The following is a 20,184-nucleotide window of genomic DNA, read 5'->3' as shown; positions in this document are numbered from 1 at the left end:
ATCCCTTACTCTTCAATAACTTCAGATTTAAGTCAAAAACAAAACCCTGGATAATGACTAGGCAGCATAAGCACAGGACGTTTTGAAATGGTACATCTTACTGCAAAGCAGAAGTGAAGTCCAGCATTTAACAGTACAAGTTCTATTAACATAAGTAAGGTAAGCAGAAAGCCAAGCCACGAAGTACCCAGCTCTCAATGGAGAATGCCCATTCCAGATTTCTGCTAGTAACTGAGGTCGCTGTGCACCTGATGAACAGCAACGAAGGGCAACGTGTCGAGATCCTGATTGTTAACATTCTTGGCCTCTATTTCCATGACCACCTTTAAGTCAGTCACATATGGAAGCTGTGCTTCTCGATAATGCCACCAGCAATCTTAATGAACTAACACGGAACTCAGCAAGGGAGCCCCTTTATATCCAAAACTTGATGAAGGCGGATATTGCCACTGTTCGAAGCAAGGGTATTTCTTTAAATGGAGAATGCTAATAACCAACTGCCATGTTAAGCTGTGAAATAATGAAAGAACTGAAGGATTTTTGTGAGGTGATTCAATAAGAATGTTAGGTCTTAGCGGCTGAGGAGATATGTGTAATATAACCAAAGACAAATTGTCTGGGCTCTTTAAGAATACATGGCTGTGCTAAGAAAATCTTCAAGAGCCAAGTATTTTGAGAATTATAAAGTGATGTTATAACAAGGTCAGGAGTCTAGGTACATAGGTTTTAAATTACTGCAATAGCCTATAACCGAGTCCTATAAAGGGGATGAAAGGTACTTCGTTACAACGCTGGAAAAGCGAACTTAGGTGCTTCTGAGACCAGTAGGTATAATTTGTATGGCTTCTTCAGGTTGGTGTTAACTGCACAAAGTTGGCTAGGATGGTCAGAGGTGAAAGAATATTTCTTGGGAATTTGGTTAATGAAAGAAACCATTGGAAATGAGCCTTCTACATTGAAGCTCAAGTAGAGCAAAGCATTTCTTTTTCCATTTCTCTATTCAACTTAGATGATTTGGAAAGTCATCCCACCAGTGGTGTATTCAAGCAAAACAACAAAACAAAACCAATTGCTTTTCATTTAAAATAGTTCTAGGGGCTGGCCCGGTGGCGTAGTGTTAAGTTTGTGCACTCCGCTTCAGCAGCCCAGGGTTCGCAGGTTCGGATCCTGGGCGCAGTCCTACACACCGCTTATCAAGCCATGCTGTGGCAGGCGTCCCACATAAAGTAGAGGAAGATGGGCACAGATGTTAGCCCAGGGCCAATCTTCCTCAGCAAAAAGAGGAGGATTGGCAGCAGATGTTAGCTCAGGGCTAATCTTCCTCACAAGAAAAAAAAAATCTTAAAATAGTTCTAAAAGCTGGTTGCCAAATCATGAGTTATATTAAACAGCAGGCTAACTCATGTCCTGTTCCCCCAACTATTGCTCTCTAAAAAGTCACAGTAAAGTCAAGTTTTTCCCCTCAGATTTCTTTCCATCAGGACACAAAATACTTCCCAACTAAGAAGCCAAGGCCCCACGACAACCCCAGGACAAGTTCTGTGGGTATCCCTCAAAAATGAAAGCATTGTTGCAACACGCCACCGATCAAGGGAAAGGTGCCTTTGTATTCAATGGTCCCAATGGTATTTGTGGCCACCGGGCTCGGCCAGCAGCTTTCATTTCTCTTAGCACTAGGTCCAAAGCAAAGTAGCCAGGAGCCATTTTTAAAGAAAACTGCTGTAACCAGTCCTAACAGTTTAAACCAGTGCTTTCCCTAGTGAAAGACCGGTTACCCAGAGACATTTCAAAGACTGAGGTGGGGAAGTCAAAGGAGAGGACCATGAAACTAGAGCTGGGGTTTGCTTCTTGGACGACAACAGGGATGTTTTATTTTTAATACGCCTAATCTATTGGGTACTATTAACTCACTCACGTATTTTCCCAGGGAAAAGAAGAACTGTTAGATGATGCAGTTTTCACCCCTGAAAGAGCCAACAAGTCAGAGAACAACTGCTATACCTTTTGTAATGGTGGCTGATGTCATGGTTCGAGAAAGCAGGGCACTCAGCTCAGCCACTCCACTGCACAACCTTGGGGCTGCTTAGTTGTCTCCCTACAATGATCCTGTTTGTAGCTTTGTCCTTTTCCTTCTACATCTTATTAACCACACCTGACATCGGATGGGGGGGCTCATGCCAGGATAGAAAAGAGTACACCATTTATGGAAATTTTTAAAAACATATATATGGATATCACATGAGCATAAAGGCATAAATGGGTACAATACATAAGAAGAATGGAAAATGGGAATGGGATGAGGGAGGGGTACAACTGAGGCTTCAAGTACGTGCAAAGTTTTATTTTAAAACAAAGAGATGAAGTAAATATGACAAAACAGTAACATTTTAAAATCTAGATAGTGGGTTTCTGGGTGTGATTCTCTGAGTTTTTCTGAATGTTTGAAATAGTTCAGAAATGTTTTTAAAAAGATAAATATACTGCAAAATTTAAGAACTAGAACTCCCATAGATATCTGAGAACTATAATAATTTATTAAAAAAGAAAAAAACCTGAAAAGTCAGCTAATAACTGAGAGCAATGGATTAAATATTTTTCATCCAAAGAGAGCAGGGATTTGCTGTTCATTGACTGTGTCAGGTGCATGCTAATGAACAGTTTATGTACTTATTTATAACTCCATGAGTTAGGTATCATCTTCATTTTATGGATGAGGAAACTGCAGCATAGACGTTAACTTGGCCAATGATGCAATGAATTAAGCACCAAAGTCAGGATTTAAAGCCAAGTTCAAAGGCTGGACTTCCCCAGGGCCAGAATCCTCTTAGCCGCCATCAGAGGATCTCTTGCATCCAGGCTTCAGATACTCCAGGGGGTGACCAGCCACCCATTACTTCCAAGTACACTGAGGATGCCCCTCCCAAAGGAAATGTCATGCCACATGTCCTGTACCGCAAGTCACACCATCTCAAATAAAATCTTCAAATTTGTTCACGCAGGCATTTTCAAATGATGTGGTTAACAAACTTTTATTTACGGAGAAAAACGTCCAGAAAATTCTGAAGGATGGATAGACACCAAAATGTTATCGCCTGTTGTAGGATTATATGCTAGTGTAATTCACTTTTTGCATGCTGTTATCATTTTTCTTTTACAATGAACATATTGCTTCTCTAATAAAGTGCTTATTGAATAAATTAACAAAGCTAAAGGTCACATGTCCAGTGCGCTGGACACTGACTCTATTCCAAAATTATATTGAAAAAGGGACCATCTCTATCACTCAACAATATCCAAGTGGCCCAACATTCATGCACCAGAGTAAATACAAAGATGTGGTCCCTGGTCTTGATAGAATATAGGAAGGGGTCACGATGTGCACACACAAAAACGTTAAAATGCCAGGCATTGAGTAACTGCCAAAGGTACATAAGCAGGAGGTGCTTCATCCAAGTTTTGAGAAAGGGCACACGCATTTCTGAGCCGGATCAAGGATGGAGGGCCTCATGGAAAATGGGATCTTGAACAGGACTTTGTAGGATTCAAATTAAAACTGAAAGAGCAATTCAGAAAAACAAATAGCCCGAGCAGGCTGTGAAATTTGGGAATCAACATATGCATCTGAGTAATAGTGAAGCAAATAGCCTGGCACTCAGAATAACAGAATCCCAGTGTTTTCTGGGTAACAATAAAAAGTAAAATGCTGGGGGTGGGGGGGGGGGAGGAACAGGACCGAGAGTAGAGGTTCAGGGTCAAAGAAATTTGGGGAAAACTGGGTTAAATGAAGTTGCAGGCATTTCTTTACTGCTGGAATTCTCTAAGCTCTTTGTAGGCTAATGTGCATGGAGTCTCCTCCCACCAAGGGAAGATGGCTAGTCTTATTTGACCAGAAACCTTTTCTCACTGAAGAGATAAGTGCAAAGGAAAACCCCAAGTTGAACAGATGAAGGGCTTGAATGCCAGCACACAATGGGCAGTCTGCCCTCGGCCCTTCTAACAGGACCTGGATTTCGCCCCCCACTCGGAACCAAGGAGGACATGCTAATACACCTTTAAGTTTCTACACAGTAGAACTCAAACCAGATGTTGCCGCCACCAGAACATTCCCATCCCATCCACGTGTCAGAATCCCAGAGAAGGTCAGTCCCACCCGTTCTTCTGAGAGCACCTTGACAGTCAGCCATCCCTTCCTGGTGATGTGCAGGCCTCGGAAGAAGCTCACCTTCTTACGAAGTGATCCAAGGGCTACTATGAGCAATGGGGAGCTCTGGAGGATCCCAAATACGCGCGACAAAGAAAGCAAGAGTTTTTCAAGTCTTGTGTGTATATAGCAGTTTTTTCAAATTAGAAGTGGCAAGGCATTTGTTATAAAATCAGTTCAAGGGGCCATAACTAGCATTTCTTTTTGTGTGTGTGTGAGGAAGATCAGCCCTGAGCTAACATCTGCCAAGCCTCCCCTTTTTGCTGAGGAAGACTGGCCCTGGGCTACCATCCATGCCCATCTTCCTCTACTTTATATGAGACGCCACCACAGCATGGCTTGACAAGCAGTGTGTCGGTGCACGCCCGGGATCCGAACCGGCAAACCCCAGGCCCGCAGCAAAGGGCGCGCACTTAACCGCTTGTGCCACCGGGCCGGCCCCCAACCAGCAACTCTTAAAAACAATTTTTTAAAAAAAGAAGAAAGGAAGACCAAACAGGTACGTTACATGTACAAAGGGCAAGTAATGTTTTATAAAACTCGTCTCTGTTACACATAGTGTATTGACCTCTGTGTGTTCAAATCTATTTCATACTCGGGTCACAGCTAAAAGGTTTGCAAGTCACTGCTCCAGAAGATGGAGGACTTAGGGCAGAGACTGGAGGCTGCTGCACTCCCCTAGATGGGCGGAGGGAACCCTTTAAGGCAGTGGGATAGTAGCAGTAGAAAGAAACAGAAGAGACACTTAATAGAGAAGAGAATCTGGGTAAGGGAAACCAATGAAAATGCTAAGGCATTGCACCTGGGTCATTTGGGGAAAAGGCGGCTATAATCATAAACAGGCAAATTGTGAAGGAGAGCTGGTTAAGAGGTCCATAGTGGAGGCAGGGAGAGATGTTCAGGGGAGACACATTTGGTTTCAAGAGACAGGAGGACATCCAGATGGAACTACAAAAAAAGCTCACCCACACCACAACCTCAAAAACAGGTCCCCAACATTTCTTTAATTTAGTCACCTTTTACAACACTATATTAATTCCCCTTCAGTTAAACAATGTTTTAAATTTATGTTCTGTCCTCAACCAAGTGGTTATGACTTTAAAAAGCACATAATCACACTAAAGAACCAATACCATCAGTTAGTCTCCGGCTATTACATTATTTACCATCCCAAGGGCTCCACTGTGATTTAGCATTTGATGGATAAGTACAGGCGGGTCTGTCATTTGGCTCTGTGTGTGTGCATCCGACAACTGCAGCGGCACAGGGAGGGGCGAGCCGCATGAGCCCTCCTGCACTAGCACTACCAGGAGAGCTGTGCCAAAGGGCGCCCGTCAGCTGCCACACAGGCCATGCCTGTCCTGTGAGGCTGCAGTTGGCTCAAGGGCCCTGCTGATCCAGCAAGAGGGCACGAGGGAAATGGCAGAACTCCAACAGATCACTTTATCAAGGACTGAATCCCCAGTGTCCATCAGAATAGACACAATTGAACGAGGCAGTGTGCACCTAAAGGTAACATGTCATCCTCACCAGGCCCTGGATGAAGGGAGTTTTGCTTTACAGAAGCCTCTTCATGAGGTAAATTACATTAATTACTGACATTTAAAAACATCCAACATTTTAGGGTTCTGAATCTGATTTATTAGACAGCATGGAAATAACAGGTTTAGATTATTTTACAAAAAGAGCTCTAGCTGCTCATAAACAGCAACTAGGCTTGCTGGGAAAGAAAATCCTTCAGACTACTGCACAAGGACAGACTCCTCATCCTACACAAAGTCAGTATGAAAGGGCACGCAGACAAGGTTTCTAAAGACAGAGAACAGAGAAATCCACATACTAAGTAACGTGTCCACAACGACTATAATGCACCCCTTAGGGAATAAGCATGTATTTGTAGGAAGCAAAACAAAGCTTTCCATAGAGAAATCACTTTCACGAGATCATTACGTGGACCTGCAATGAAGAAAATACATTTCAAAAGATGGGTTCAGACTTACACTAAGTTTTCACTGAAATACTTAAAAATCAGACCTTTCTCTGTACCAAAGAATTTTTTTCAAATACATCATGGATTAAAATAAATTTCAGTAAATGGCCAAGTCTCATTCAGAAACACACATTTGCAAAAAATATAAGTAAAAAACACAAAGGTTCACAACAAAAATCCTATTTGGAACTACCTAGAATAGGCCAAGCTAAGTTCGTGTTCTGCTTCAGGGCATTACATTGAAATGAATCTCATTCTCACTGTAATTTTTTTCTTTTTAACCTTAATCACCAGCGGCTGGGCAACTGAAATGGACATGAGAACTATATAAATGTCAGAGAAATATGTAAACCTCATTAATGTTTCCAAAAATTCATTTAGAGATAGAAACAGGTCCAAATAGATGCCTGTCTAAATGTACTGCAATTACGTTACAATTATTTTTCCAAATACACAGATATGCTCTGTCTTTTCTCAGCTCATTACTAACTCAAACAATTTGCCCTTCTGGGATCAATTGTTTGCTAATAAATAATTGTTTACAGTCACAAAATGATGTTAGGAGGTTTTCTTATTAGTTTTCCTTCTGCACCCTAATAAGATTGAAAACTAGCTGATTCCCAGGAGTCTAACCTTAACCTCGCTTTGTTTAACAGCCCAGGAAATGATGAACCATCTGCTTCAGAAAATAATGGACGGCCAAGAGGAAATATTGTTTAATTGTAGATTAACCTCCTCATGAGGCAGTCTGAAGCAGCTTTAGAATTAGCAACTATAACCAGCAAAAGAAACAAATGGCTCAAGAGCCTTTTCCTCTACCGTTTAAGGTCCAGAAAGAATGCAAAGGGATTTTTATTACCTATATTTATTTACAACATTTATTTCCACAGTGGAAACAAAAATCATCAAGGTCAAAACTGATCCTCAGAAGTGCAGTCACTGCCCTCCAATTTTGTTTGCCCAAATGAATACCTTTAATGCAGCAAACCATCAAACCATCTCATGCACTTAAGCAAGTGTTCGTTTAAAAAAAAAAATCAACGAAAACCTCTTTTCCATTATTTTCAGGTTCTTATAATATTAAAATTAATATTTTTCCCTGGTTTCTTTGTTAATAGTAATAAATCCACCATTGGGGAGTACGAATTGTTTTATTATCATCAACATGGCACTTAAGTAAATGAAATCTTGTCATGTACATGGTGACCTACAAGTTCAAAAGAAAAAAGAACAGCATGAGATCAAAATGGCCGGCCAGGACAAGAGATACAAAAGTGAGAGATTAAATACAAACACAGCCCTTTATCCAACAGGCTTCACATGCTAAGTCTTTTCTAAAGTCAAACCTGTAAAAGTGTACATGATATTCAACAGTTAATACTCTGGCCCCTCTCAGGGACTCACCCAATTTAGCAAGGGTAATATACCATTTTAATTCAGAACACTATAGGAATCTTGAAAACATTCAGTTATTCCATAAATATTTATTGAGGCATTCCTTCAAGGGCCTAGGTAGAGAGGGACAAGGAACAGGACAAAGACACTTGGGGTGGCTATTCAGTGGTTTAACAAATGCCTTGAGCCTGGTGCAGGTAAATAAGGAAAGAGCTTTGCCCTGCTGGTACAAAAAAATGTAAATGGTTTCTCTCTGTCAAGTTACAACCAAGAGCCAAAGACGTCTATGAAAATTTCAAAACTAAGGAAATTTGCTTTCCAGGCAAAGCCATATTACTCCGGGTTTCCAATAAGACCTGAAGGTCATACATTTTGTGTAAATATTAAAGAAACAACCTCTGTGAAGAGGAAAGATTTTTGGCAGCTCAAAATCTTAAATATCTTAAATAGAATTTGCTAAAATAAATTATTCTTGAATTCCTCAACTTAATTTTGAAGCAATAAGCTAGTAATAACTCCAGAGATTCAAATAATAGTGCCTATTCAAGAAGAATGAGAGTTTGACATTCTTCTCTACAAAACAACTAGGCATAATTTTATCCATCAGACGTCTATCAACCTACGGATATTGAAAGCTTGGGAGAACAAGATAAAATCAATTCCAACCCTAGAGTCAGCTATAATATCGAGCAGGCATCAACAATGCTATTCATGAATTTAGAAAAATTAATAAATCCTGGGTTGAATGCAAGAAAGGGCTCAAACACAGGTGAAGCATACTCACTTGGGTTTTGTTTCTGCATCTGTCACTTGGCGAATGAAGATACCATCTTCAGGATGTTCCGTGTCATCCATTTCATACATATATGATGATGCTATTGCAAGTGTAGTCCCATCATTACTGAAGGCAAGTGATGCGATGCTGGTGGGATACCGATGGAACTGACACAGTCGCTTTTTGTTAAACGGATCCCAAATATTTACAAATCCATCGGAACCACCTGCAAGTCATTTCAAAAGAGTTAAAATGGTTCTTAAAAGCAGATACAGAAATAACCATTATCTTAACAGTTAATCGTTAAGGTCATGTAGAAGTTACATTTTCCCCAAGGAGTACTGTACCAGATTTTTTCCCCCTAAATATCATAAAAAGCAAGGACAATTGTTTAAAAAACTCGGCCTAAGCATAAACATCTAGTGTTCAATTAACAGCAAAATGATGTTATCTTAGTAATGAAATATAGGTTAGCAAGCCATACTTTACCCGTGGCAAATGTATTGTGGATGTTGTGAAAGGAAATGGCATTGACTGGGTAAATCTGCTCAATATTGTTTTCTTTCAGTCTGTGACACTTGAAGGCATACTTCTTCTTCTGCACCTCAGGGCTTGGGTCCAGGTACTCTACTGCCACTCGGCCTTCAATAGAGCTTAATACATAACCCTGCCATGAGGGAACCAGAGAAGGATAAAAATGGTGACTACAACTTCCAAAAACAAGGCACTAATTCCCAAATTCAACCCACACTAAAGAAAGATGTGTTCTCAGAAATGAAAAGAGGTACAGCCAGGTTTTATTTAACCAAGTGTTTAAGCTATACTAACATAGTTATGATCATTCCAAAAGCTTAAAAACACTAATACCTGTTTTGTAAAAAAAAAAAAAAAATAAGGCTATCATCACTTGCTTTCTTCACCGTACCAGTGCCTTGCACACTGCAATCAAAAATGTCTAGTTATTTTGTCAAACCTAAACAAGCATTTTAAAGTGTTTCAGTTATCAGTTGTTGTCCTGTCCAGAAAGGGACTCAAAATTTGTTCCACCAGCTGGAATATCTTTTTCTTTGCTCTATGCCCCTTCACCTCTAACAACTCTAAGAACAACTGTGTTTCCTTCAGTGGGGGTATCAATAATCCAAATCAACCAGAAAACCAGCCTTCCATCTCAGTGTCTCTGCCTCTTGCATTTAACTACAGAAAGTTGAGTATACACACAAACAACAGATTTTCAGCAATGTTCAAAAGTGGTTTACAATTTCAAACCTTTTCTCACCTTTCCTTGAAATGCCATGTCAAAGAAAGAGATAAATATGAAACCTATATTTAATTTAATTTTTTTTAATTCTTCAAGGTATGAAAAAGATTTATTCCTGAAAAACTACTTATGGAGCAAAGAAAAATAAAAAACCAGTAAAACTTTACTTTTAAACTTCCATTGTGAACTGGAGATATACTCTGACAGAAGATTTTGGATATAAGACATAAAAATAATATTTATAAAAGGAGATTTTAATCATGTACTTAAATCTCTGAAGTTTCACATAACTACAATTCCTTATCTTCAATGGAAATTTACAATTTCCTGAGAAAAAGAACTGTGATCACCATTTGAGGTACTAGCCTTTTGAGATAAACGGCCAAAAGAATGGATATAATTGCTTCAAGCTCCACAACCGTACTAAAGGACAGCCATAAGATTCCAAAGATATCTGCTGTTTTTAATGACTTTTCCTCTTGCAAAATTCCTATAGCAGCTAACCACACCAGCAACTTTCCCTTTGAACTTTCAGGATCTGGGGGAAGGAGGAGCTCACTTCTAATAAACAGGGTAATCTCATTTAACAATGTTGATGGAAAGGTGACCCACCCTGTACACCAAGAGTTAGTCATTATAGGAGGGGCAATGCCTCTCTAACCTCAGTGGTATGCTTTAAAAACAAAAGACTGTGAAAAATATACCTAACGGCAAATTCTAACTCACTACTCAAAAAAAGAGAAAAAAAAAAAAAGCAAAGCTTTAAAAGGAAGTGACCAAATCGTTATTATATAAGATCACATTATTTTCAAATTCCAAAGGTGGGGGGGGTTGGTCAGTACCTGCTTGTTTGGAAATGCCCGTATGCAGCGAGTCTGGTACTTCAGGCTAGACTCCCGGCGCTGCTGCACGTAGCCCATGTTCCGTAGGTCCCACACCAACACCCTGCGACCCGCAGTGCCCACAATCAGCCGGTCTCCAGACACAGAGAGGGTATACACCTTCAAGACAAATTACAACTTCCTAAAAATCATCCATTGCCTGAAAATGGCATTTTGCCCCAAAATAAAGTCCACTAAATATAAAACCATAAAAAAGTTAGGTGATCAGGTTCCCAAATACAAGTACCAAACTTTAAATATTACAGTTACACAAACCAAGTAACTCATACAAAAGAATAAACCCAAGATATTCTTAACACTTAACCAAGTATCATATAATGTACATTCTAATTAACACTGCAAAAACACTCTTGAAGACTTAATTCTCTTCGTTACTAAAACAAATTATTAAACAATTTTTCCAGCCTTCTTATTTCATTTAGTGACTATAAAAGTGTAAAGAATACTTAAAAAGGAGACAAAGCCATAAAACAATTCAAGATACCTTTCAAAGGGCTTCTGGCTTTTCAAAAAACAATCTTTTTCAAAGTTACTTTTCCTATGACCATCTTTTGGAAGATTTCATTTTATAACTCTAAAAATCTTGACTTCCCCAGCTGTCACACTGAATAAATAAAAAAGCTTTCCCAGGAAGAGGGAAGGAGCCATCACTAATTAGCTGCTTAGTTGCTTTTGATGGCATACAAACTGAAAATTAAAAGACAAGGATAGTGGTCTGGCATATGACAAAGCAAATTCTTGTGCCCTGATGTCATACTAAACACTCAAGACAGAGTTCATCTTTAGGGAAAATTAAAAAAGTATTTTCTCCCCTAAAAGCATCTATTTTTATCCCTCATAATGCCTTTTCTTCAATATTAAAACAACTCCCACAAAAAATTCCTTTATAATAAATCATAGAACTTCCTGCAAGCAAGTATTTAAAGCAGTTTATTTTCAAATATGTTATGTGGGGAACAAATAGAGATAGCAATTCACAAAAACGGTTGCAAAATGTATTTTCCTGACCACGTTAAATCATTTTTTTAATCCAGACTTCAGATACATAACTGTTGCTCCAATTATTACTTTCAATTAATAAGCAACTCTAATTTAATCTAATATTTTAAAACCTGAAAAATCACTATAAAAAATGAAGAGGCCCCATGACATAGTAAGACATCTCTTTAACATTCACTAATTAAACCACATGGTTAGTAATCACTAATATGTTAACTACATACCACCAGCCAAAAAGCCTAAATTAGGTTTAACAATGTAACAACGCGATAGTCTGTACCATCTCGCCTTAAAATTCAACAACTTGACTGAGAGAAAAATAAGGAACCAAAACGATTCAAAACAGATTTAATACAGGCATAAGAGAAATAGAAGATTTATTGTAATTTATTCAGAAAACAATGTTTGCAGAAAAATAGAAATTAACCTAAGACATGAAACACGAAACTTAGAAAACACAGAATCCAGAAAGAAACAGATTTATAATAGTACCACCAGATTGGGAATTTTATCTTAAATCTTTACTATTCAGGTGACACACAAGCTTCTAATAGTGCTTTCTACCCCCACTGATCGTAAATCAAGTGAAACCACTGTCATGCTACTGACTGGGTATATACATTTATCAAAGAAAGTATTAAAAAAAGTGACATAATGAACCTTGCTGAACCAATAAGCAGCTTGATTCAGTGTGGCTGTCCATTATATGATATTCTGTCAGCAATTTATCACAGCTCTTAACATGTTACATATGACCATAAATCAAAACTAGAAACAATGCAATTATTTTATTCTGAACAAAGGTCTTGCCAGGAGTAGATTCGACTGTGATGTGACAAAAATAATGGCTCTTTGGATGCACTACAGTATATAATGATGGCTAACAGGAACTGAATAGTATATTTACACTGAGGAAATAGACTCAAGTGAAGGATACCTTTAAACTGCTAAAACAATCAATCTTTAAAATTAACTACCACCTGATAAAGTCTGATGAGGATACAGCAAGAATGCTCAATTATACTTTCATTGTACAGATCAAAAGGTTAAAATAATACAGTTTCAGTTTTAAGAAGCTTTTTTCACTAGAGCCTTCAAACTACAACTGTCAGTACTAAAAATAAATAAATAAATGGTAAAAGCCAGAGAATATAGGACATCTTTCTCACTAACCTTGAAATGATAACCCATTTCACCCTCTTAACAGTAAACTCAAACGAAACTTCAGGTCGTGAAAATGAGTGATGCTCCATCCTACTTTCTGGTTTGGGCACGTCAAACCCAATTTAAGGCAATCAAACAGTCTTTGCTGAATGACTTCTCTGAAAAGGCAGTGAGTTGCTTCTCAGTCCCGGGATTTCAAGCATTAACCACACATGGAAGTGGGTTTATTTAAGCTAGTGCTCTCCAGTACAAATACGACAACTGACAGAAAAAAAGTTGATCAAAATACCAAAATTAATTTTCCTTTGCATCAAAATATTTCTATGTATCTGGGTTTGTAAAATAGACTCGTCAACTCTTAACTTCTATATTCATTACCATATTCATCAAACATTTACCAAGTCAAATCACCTCAAGGACCTGTTATGAATATAAAGAGCCTACCTTTTCAGGCTGAGAGAAGGTCCCAGCATTACAAGGAGTTCTGGGATCCCACAATTTAACTGTCTGATCCCAACTCCCAGTAACCATCACATTCACTTCCGGACAGTATTCAACACATCGGATAGGGGCGTCATGGGTTCCAACAAGATTTTCTATAGGAGACAAAAAAAAAAACACCTGGCTTTACTACCTCTAGTAAACAATTCCTCAGGTGAACAACAGAATGAAACATTCATTCAACTGTAATGAATCCACTTCCACCAACTCTCTGGAAATGTCTGCATACAGAAAAATTTCTCCATGACTACAAAAAGTCATCCATTCTTCTGTTCACCTTATAGTGCATAGTTTGATTCACTGGCATGGTACATTTCAAAGGCTGACTTGAATTCCAGATGACATTAAAATGGTGGCATATTTGTTATTTTCCTCACTTGATTCTAGATTCCTTAAAATCAGGAACCTTGTTTGACTCGGTATAGTCATGCATCCCATAACAACAACATTCAATGATGGACCGCATCCATACACTCGAGGTGTGTAGCAGGCTATACCATCTACGTTTGTGTAAGTACACTGTATGATGTTCGCATAAGAGACAAAATTGCCTAACGACACATTTCTCAGAGGGTGTCCCCGTCATTAAGCGACACATGACTGTAGTTCTGACTGTATCTAGCACAGGTTATGATACATGGTAGGTGCTCAAGAAACACCTGTTGAATGAACAAATGAACAGAGAACTCCGGTCTCCTGGATCTGGATAAAACTTATCACATTAAGCCAATCCTTATAAGAAACTTATTTAAGTGGTAACAGGATTATCTGAGAGCTGGGAATGAGAAAGGCAGGGAGTCTTATGATTAATCCACTTGGTTTTCATGATGGGTCAAATTTCCAAGACACAATTTCTTTCCTTTCAATTTCAATTTTTTAGGCTATCTCGTTCATTCATTCAACTAACATCTACTAAATGTCTACTCTGTGCCAGAATCTATGCCACACGCTGAGAATACAACAAAGAACAATATGTGGTCCTAATCTTCAAACAGGAAAACTATGTGTTTAAAAATATATCACTTAAATAGGAAAAAAAAGTTTCTCATCAAGTTAGGCAATGACCTTTGGAGACTAACAGCTAATTCCCTTAATTATAGTCTCCAACATCGAAAATCTTGTTTGCTTTTCCGTGTTTTCTTCTCCTAAGTTTTCCAACATATAGGACCTAAAACTGCAAACTAACTTATTGTGTAGAGTAAGCTGCTAGCCAACAAAACCCAACATCTGCAGTTATAAGTTACAGGACAAAGTGACTTTCTAATTGAGTGCAAAAAGTCTCTTCTAATTAGGTGCTTATTTTTTTGACAAAATATTGTACCCATCCTCTATCCGTTCTCTCATTGTCCATCTCATCTTCATCTAGTCATATCTCTGTAACTTGCCATCTCCTTCAAGTACCATCTATGTCTAATGTATGTATAGACATACAAAAAAAGCTCTGCTAGAGAGCTCTGGGCATTTAGGTTCCATTCCAATCTCTGCTCTGCTCCCAAGTCACCATAAAAATTTGCGTGAGTCATTTCATATCTGGGCCTCTAAGAAATTAACTAAAAGAAAATGTGTTATCTTTTATTCATTCAATAAATGCAACTGAAGCATATTCTATGCTAAATAATTATACAAGCAGGATTAATACAGTACCTGGACAGGACTGGCTATTTAAGATTAGATTTTTAAAAATCTATCTTCCTTTACTCTAAATTTAGCTTCTGAAAAGAGAACTCAAACATCAGCATTGTCCTGAAAAATCCTAATGAAAAGCAGACCATTACAAGAACCGGTCCACTTCTGAGGACAAGATAAAGGTCATATACTCAAGTGTTACTTCATGTAAACATTTGGGATGGAGATCATTACCGGCTTTACTGAAAAAATACATGCATAATATTTTGTGATCAGTAACTTAATGGTTTTCATTTAAACAAAAAAGTCCTAAATTCAAACCATTTTTATTCATATCTAAGCACTTAGGAACTAGGCAATTCAGAAACTACTCTTTCTAAATAAACCTTTATACTCTCGTACACTAGCTGAGAAAACAATACACTGGTAAAAATGTGGCCATATTACCTTGATCAGTGTTCAAATCATGCATTTTCAATTGATGGTCTAATCCCCCACTCCAGGCATGCGTTGGATCCTACAAAATAAAGTTTCAAGTCATTTAAAACTTAGAGCTTTAGAATGTGTTTCAGAATTCCTGATTCTACAGCCAACTGTTCAGTTCACGCTCAAGATGATGTACACTGGGCTCAACCACTCACTGTAAACAAAACCAGCACAAAAAAATAAAGCAAATAAGTGGTTGCAAAACCTACTATGTCAGCAAATTAAGGAAGCAAATTCACCAGACTGCTTGAGAGTAAACAGGCATTCCTACTTCCTAGTAAAAAAAAAAAAAAGAAGCTTCCCTTTAACAAGGCAGCCAAATCTTACTGTCTTGTTATAAATTTCAAATACAATGGTCACATGTCCTGAAAGTTTGCAGGGTTACTCCATTAAGCCTCCACTTGGAAGGGGAGATCGAGTTTCCGACGTCTGCATGTCCCCAGCCAAAAAACGGTACCTGGCTCAAGGCAAGTGTTCAGAAAAAGCCCAAGAGCTGTCCAAATAACTCCACCGACAGAAGCCTGTACCCAATACTGGAAAAGGTCCACTGTGAACACAGGAGATCGTAACACAGAGAGAGCGGGCGGAAACGGAGGACACCTACGTAGAACGCGCAGTCCAGCACGGCCCCGGTGTGCTGGTACTTGAGCCGCAGGGAGTTGGCCGGCACATCGTAGAGGCGCACCGACGTGTCCCAGGAGGAGACCAGCAGGAACTGGGAGGTGTTGGGGCTGAACTTCACCGAGGAGATGCCGTCCTCGGGTGGCTGGTTCAGCTTGAACTCGTTAGAACCGGTCATCTACGGAACAAGCGCCCAGTCAGAGTCCCCAAGGGTCCGGGGGCTGGGCTGGCTGATGGCCCGGCAGCAGGGGGACTGCACCCCAGAGGGACCCAGGGGACGTCGGCGACGGGGCCTCTGCGCCTGCGCACAGCCCGCGCGCACGCCACAGTCGGGACTCTCCCCAACCCCCGCCCCTCCTATGCGCCCCAACCGGCCGGGCCGGCGCCCCGAACCCCAGCCCCTAAGCTGACCCGCCGCACCCCGACCCGCCGCGGGCTCCTGCACCCCGGCCCTCCCCGGGGCCTGCAGCCCCGACACTCCGATAATAAAGGAAAAGCGATGGAAGCGAAGCGGGTTCCCTGCGGACAGCTCCGCCAGCTCTGGGCCCGGGGAGCCCCGGAGAGTGCGCCTCTGCGCCCCGATGCCTCTCCCCGCTACCTTGGGATCCCCTCAGAAGCAACCTCGCCGCCACTCGCCACCGCCGCCGCCTCCTTGCTTCCCTCAGAGCGCTCGCAGGCTGCGCGAAGAAGGCGGAGAGGAAACTCCAGCGTACGCCTGCCATTGGCTAATTTCAAACGCCAACGTCTCACTCAAGGCAGACGATTGGTCCGCTCGGAGGCCGGGCGTCGGTCAACCCAGTCATCCTGTTCCGGCTCAAAGGCAATCCGCGGCTTTTCCGATCACGTGGTCTCCTTTCACGCCCAGGCTGAGAAACCCGCGCTCGTGCTGGACGAGTGAAAACTACAGCTCCCAAGGAGCATCGCGCCAAGGCTGCGCTCACGCCCTCCGCCAGCCTTGTGCGGCGCTCTGGGAGATGTAGTCTCCCTGGAGCCGACGCCCTGCTGGTCCTCTGAATAGTAGGCGGGAAGATGCTCTTTCCAGTTCGACCCATGGCTCCCTCCTCATCTCAGTTAATCTCTTAGACCCAAGAACCCAGTTTTGGTCAATACTTCCATGGAGCTAAATTATTCTCCCTTTCACTGGACGTGCATAAGCCCATGAAGTTAACCAAAAATTGGAATGGAGAACGAAATATTTGCTCTAATCAATTGCATTCTTTTTTGCCCTGTTTCTCATTTTCCTAGAGTTTCCACCGATGAGCCAGGGTCGCATATTTCCCGTTGTTTTAAGATCTATTGATCTCATAGAAACTCATCCTTATTTATATACTATGCTTTATCTCTCCATTCCATCTTTTTACAAATATTTGTTGAGCGTTGTGTGCCAGGCCTGGTGAGAGACTCTGGGCAGATGCATTAGTCAGACCACTCCTTGCTCTCGAGGAACTCCCTGTCGGAAAAGATGGACACACTGGGAAACAAGTAATTACTCTGAAATGTGTTAAAGCTCAAAATCTTCTTTTAGACGTATGTTTAAGTAAGGTCTCAAAATGACACTTACAAGCTTCTCCCCCACCCAACCCCTTCCCTCCCTCCAACTCCCTAGAGTTGAGGCTCAGTTTGTTCCATTTTCTGTTTCTAGAATCGTCCAGAAATAGGAGAATCAAGGTTGCTTCGGTAATGAGAAATGATTTGATCTCCAGGGAAGAAAAGCAATACTTAATTTTTAACTAGAATGCTGTGACTCAGTTACTCTTGACTATCAAAAGCCCACTGAAATTCTTCATCTTAATCCATGCTGTGACCTCTTTTTCACTGCCTTTTGTGAAAAAAAAAATCTTATTATGTGATTTTGTATGAAGTGGGAGGAAACTGTTGGGGTTAAAGTGTTTAACTTCTAAGGTACATTAATAGACAAAAGGTATTGTTGGTCTTTATGCATGCACATACCCTGACTCAGGTGCACTTCTTTTTATGATTCTTGACACAATAAACACACACAACCACACTTCTGCTCACTGTATTGATGATATTACTGCTAAAAGGACAGATTCTTGCTCTCCCCCCTCACCAATCCTCGTACTTGGTTCTCTTTTTCTTTCAACAAGTTAATGGCTAAGTTCAGAATTTAAAAATGCAGTGCTTTGCCTCCATTCTAACTTTGGCTAAATATTTTATCTCCAAATAATTTTATTTGGTTCCCTTTCCCAGTTGTTTATTTAATTCTATTAGTGTTTCAAGATTCTGAGCATGAATTATCCACTAATAAAATCTAAGTGTATTTCATTATCCAGTGTGTGTATGATTCAGGTCCCTCTGGGCATGCAGTTGCAGCTGGACTCGATTTGAGTTTTAAGAAACGTCAATCTTTTAAATCCAGTTTAGAGCCTGAAAGGAGGCTGATGATTTCGCTGATTATTCAAATGAATTGATAGTCTTGAGATAGGAAATCTGACAACAATGGAGTCTTGAACATTTTAAATCCAAATGCAAAGTCGTGTGTGTGTGTGTGTGTGTGTGTGTGTGTGTTAATACTTAGTTACCTGCAAGAGACAGGAGTTTCTAGAAACTAATTATACTGTTGGATCACCTTTGACTGCTAATTGGTGGATTGGTAAAAAGAGTGAAATATCCACTATATGACAAACTGGAAAAGGGTCATCCCTAAAATCTTAAGAGCAAAATACTCTGCCATGAAGTGCCTATAGTGGCTAGAGAAAACCACTTCCTATAAGAGAAGTAAGCTTAAGGAGGATATAGTGACCCTATACTGTTAAAACCATCATCTCTGGAAAAAATATAATCTATTGAAATGCAGACAAAAATGTTGTAGATAGAATATTCCTATACAAGTAGTTCCTTGAAAGCAGTTTGGTTATTTCTGCATGGAATATTCAAATAGCGACTTCAGAGAAAAAGAAGAATTTAAAGTGGGTCATCTGGAAGAAAGAAATTCATTGAAATAAAAAGTGTACCAAATAAATCAGAAGAAAACGGATCCAATGTCACTTTTGTTTTCTCTCTCTGACTATCCAATACTTAGCCTAGTTCTCAGCAAGCACCAGGGCCCAGTAAATATTTATTGAATTGAACTCAGTTGAAATGAAATAAATGCAATTGAACCAACTTAGTATTGGCAAATATGTTCTTGGGTAACATCCTTCTGACATCACGGTGAAATAGACAATGATTTTTATTAAATTTTATGTGAGAAGAAAAGATATGACCTCAAAATGGACAACAAACTAGGCATTTTAGACAGAATACTGCGGGTCAATTGGAGGCTTCCAGATATCCCGCTTATTTTCAAAAAATGCAGATAATTTCGATGCTTTTCTGCTCAAAGAGATAAGACTATCATGCAAATGTCCCCCTTCTGGAGGATGAGATCTGATCTCCGCGCTGCGGACTCTCTGCACCTCTGCAACGGCTAAGCGGGGCCCCGGGGCCAGAGGCGGGAGAACCAGGGAGCTCGCCCCACGTGACACCGAACCATTGGTCTCCTCCAAGCTCAGGCTTCCTTTTCCGATGTTTTACGAGGAACAGGTGGCAGCGATCTAACCTTTTGAGAGTCTGCGATTTGCATGACACTCGCGCGGCTATTCTGTCGGTGCCGCACCCTCCCAGCCCCGACTCGGCGGCAGGTGTTGGGGTGCGCAAGTCGGTGGGCGCCCGGGCCGCGCGCTACCGTTCCTTTCAGCGTGAGCGGCCACGTGCTTGCCAGCGATCCGGCCATTTAGCCACGCACAATGCAAAACTACAAACAACATGAGTGTGGAGAGGCGTCTTTGCCTCTGGGGCTTTCTTTGCCTAGTCTCTGACCTCAGATCCCACTTCAGCCGAAGTGCCGCCTTTCCGAGCCCAGTTCCCGCGCCGCGCGGGACGCGCAACTGTGCCACCGACCCGGGAACCGCGTGCAGCCGCAAACCTGTCGCGCCAAGCTGGGGGACGAGCAAAGCGGGCTCATTACCTGGTCCAGGCAGCGCCGTTCCATGTGTCCTGCGCCCTCGGAGAGAAGGCGCGTGTCCCAGGTTGGGCCACGTCCCACGGCGCCCTGCTGCGGCCACTCCCAAGGCGCTCCCAGTGCTGGGAAGATGCTCCTTCCCGGAAGGCAACCGCTTCAGCTGCGAGGTGTGCCTCCTGCCTTTTGTCCCTCTCTGCGCGGGCTCTGGAACTGCATTCCAGCCGGGGTGCGCCTCAGCCCGCTTCAGGACTACAGTCACTAGGGAGTGCGGCGCCAAGGTCACGACCTTTGACCCATGACCT

The 20,184-nt window shown here is 41.0% G+C and overlaps 1 protein-coding gene across 3 annotated transcripts; it reads right to left on the bottom strand.

The window, feature by feature from the left end:
• Positions 1–5,819: 5,819 nt before the first annotated feature.
• On the bottom strand, positions 5,820–20,031 carry BUB3 (BUB3 mitotic checkpoint protein). Of its 3 annotated transcripts, none has more exons than XM_087432766.1 (8): positions 19,889–20,031; positions 15,902–16,096; positions 15,259–15,328; positions 13,129–13,280; positions 10,462–10,620; positions 8,851–9,028; positions 8,371–8,587; positions 5,820–6,157 (listed from the first exon to the last, which is right to left on the bottom strand). In XM_087432766.1, exons 1-8 carry the CDS (start codon positions 19,910–19,912, stop codon positions 6,148–6,150), a joined length of 1,005 nt encoding a protein of 334 aa, XP_087288892.1. In that variant the 5' UTR covers positions 19,913–20,031; the 3' UTR covers positions 5,820–6,147. The 3 variants fall into 3 exon arrangements, with proteins under 3 accessions (XP_087288892.1, XP_087288893.1, XP_004438949.1); XM_087432767.1 differs by lacking the exon at positions 5,820–6,157 and adding an exon at positions 7,324–7,398 and having other exon boundaries at positions 19,889–19,993; XM_004438892.3 differs by lacking the exons at positions 5,820–6,157; positions 19,889–20,031 and adding exons at positions 7,324–7,398; positions 16,517–16,618.
• Between the last annotated feature and the right edge of the window lie 153 nt (positions 20,032–20,184).

The sequence above is a fragment of the Ceratotherium simum genome, chromosome 6 (genome assembly GCF_057802395.1).
Source record: "Ceratotherium simum simum isolate JZ-2026a chromosome 6, ASM5780239v1, whole genome shotgun sequence".
Lineage (NCBI taxonomy): Eukaryota > Metazoa > Chordata > Mammalia > Perissodactyla > Rhinocerotidae > Ceratotherium > Ceratotherium simum.
This window is presented reverse-complemented; position numbering and strand designations above follow the sequence as displayed.

What these genes read in the sequence shown, in the direction of transcription:
- BUB3 (XM_087432767.1), bottom strand. Translation starts at nt 19,912, where the DNA reads ATGGAACGGCGCTGCCTGGACCAG. An exon ending in CCTTCTCTCAGCCTGAAAAG is followed by an intron (nt 10,621 to 13,128) that starts GTAGGCTCTTTA and finishes TTTGTCTTGAAG; the next exon opens with GTGTATACCCTCTCTGTGTC. An exon ending in CCACAATACATTTGCCACGG is followed by an intron (nt 8,588 to 8,850) that starts GTAAAGTATGGC and finishes AATGACTTGCAG; the next exon opens with GTGGTTCCGATGGATTTGTA.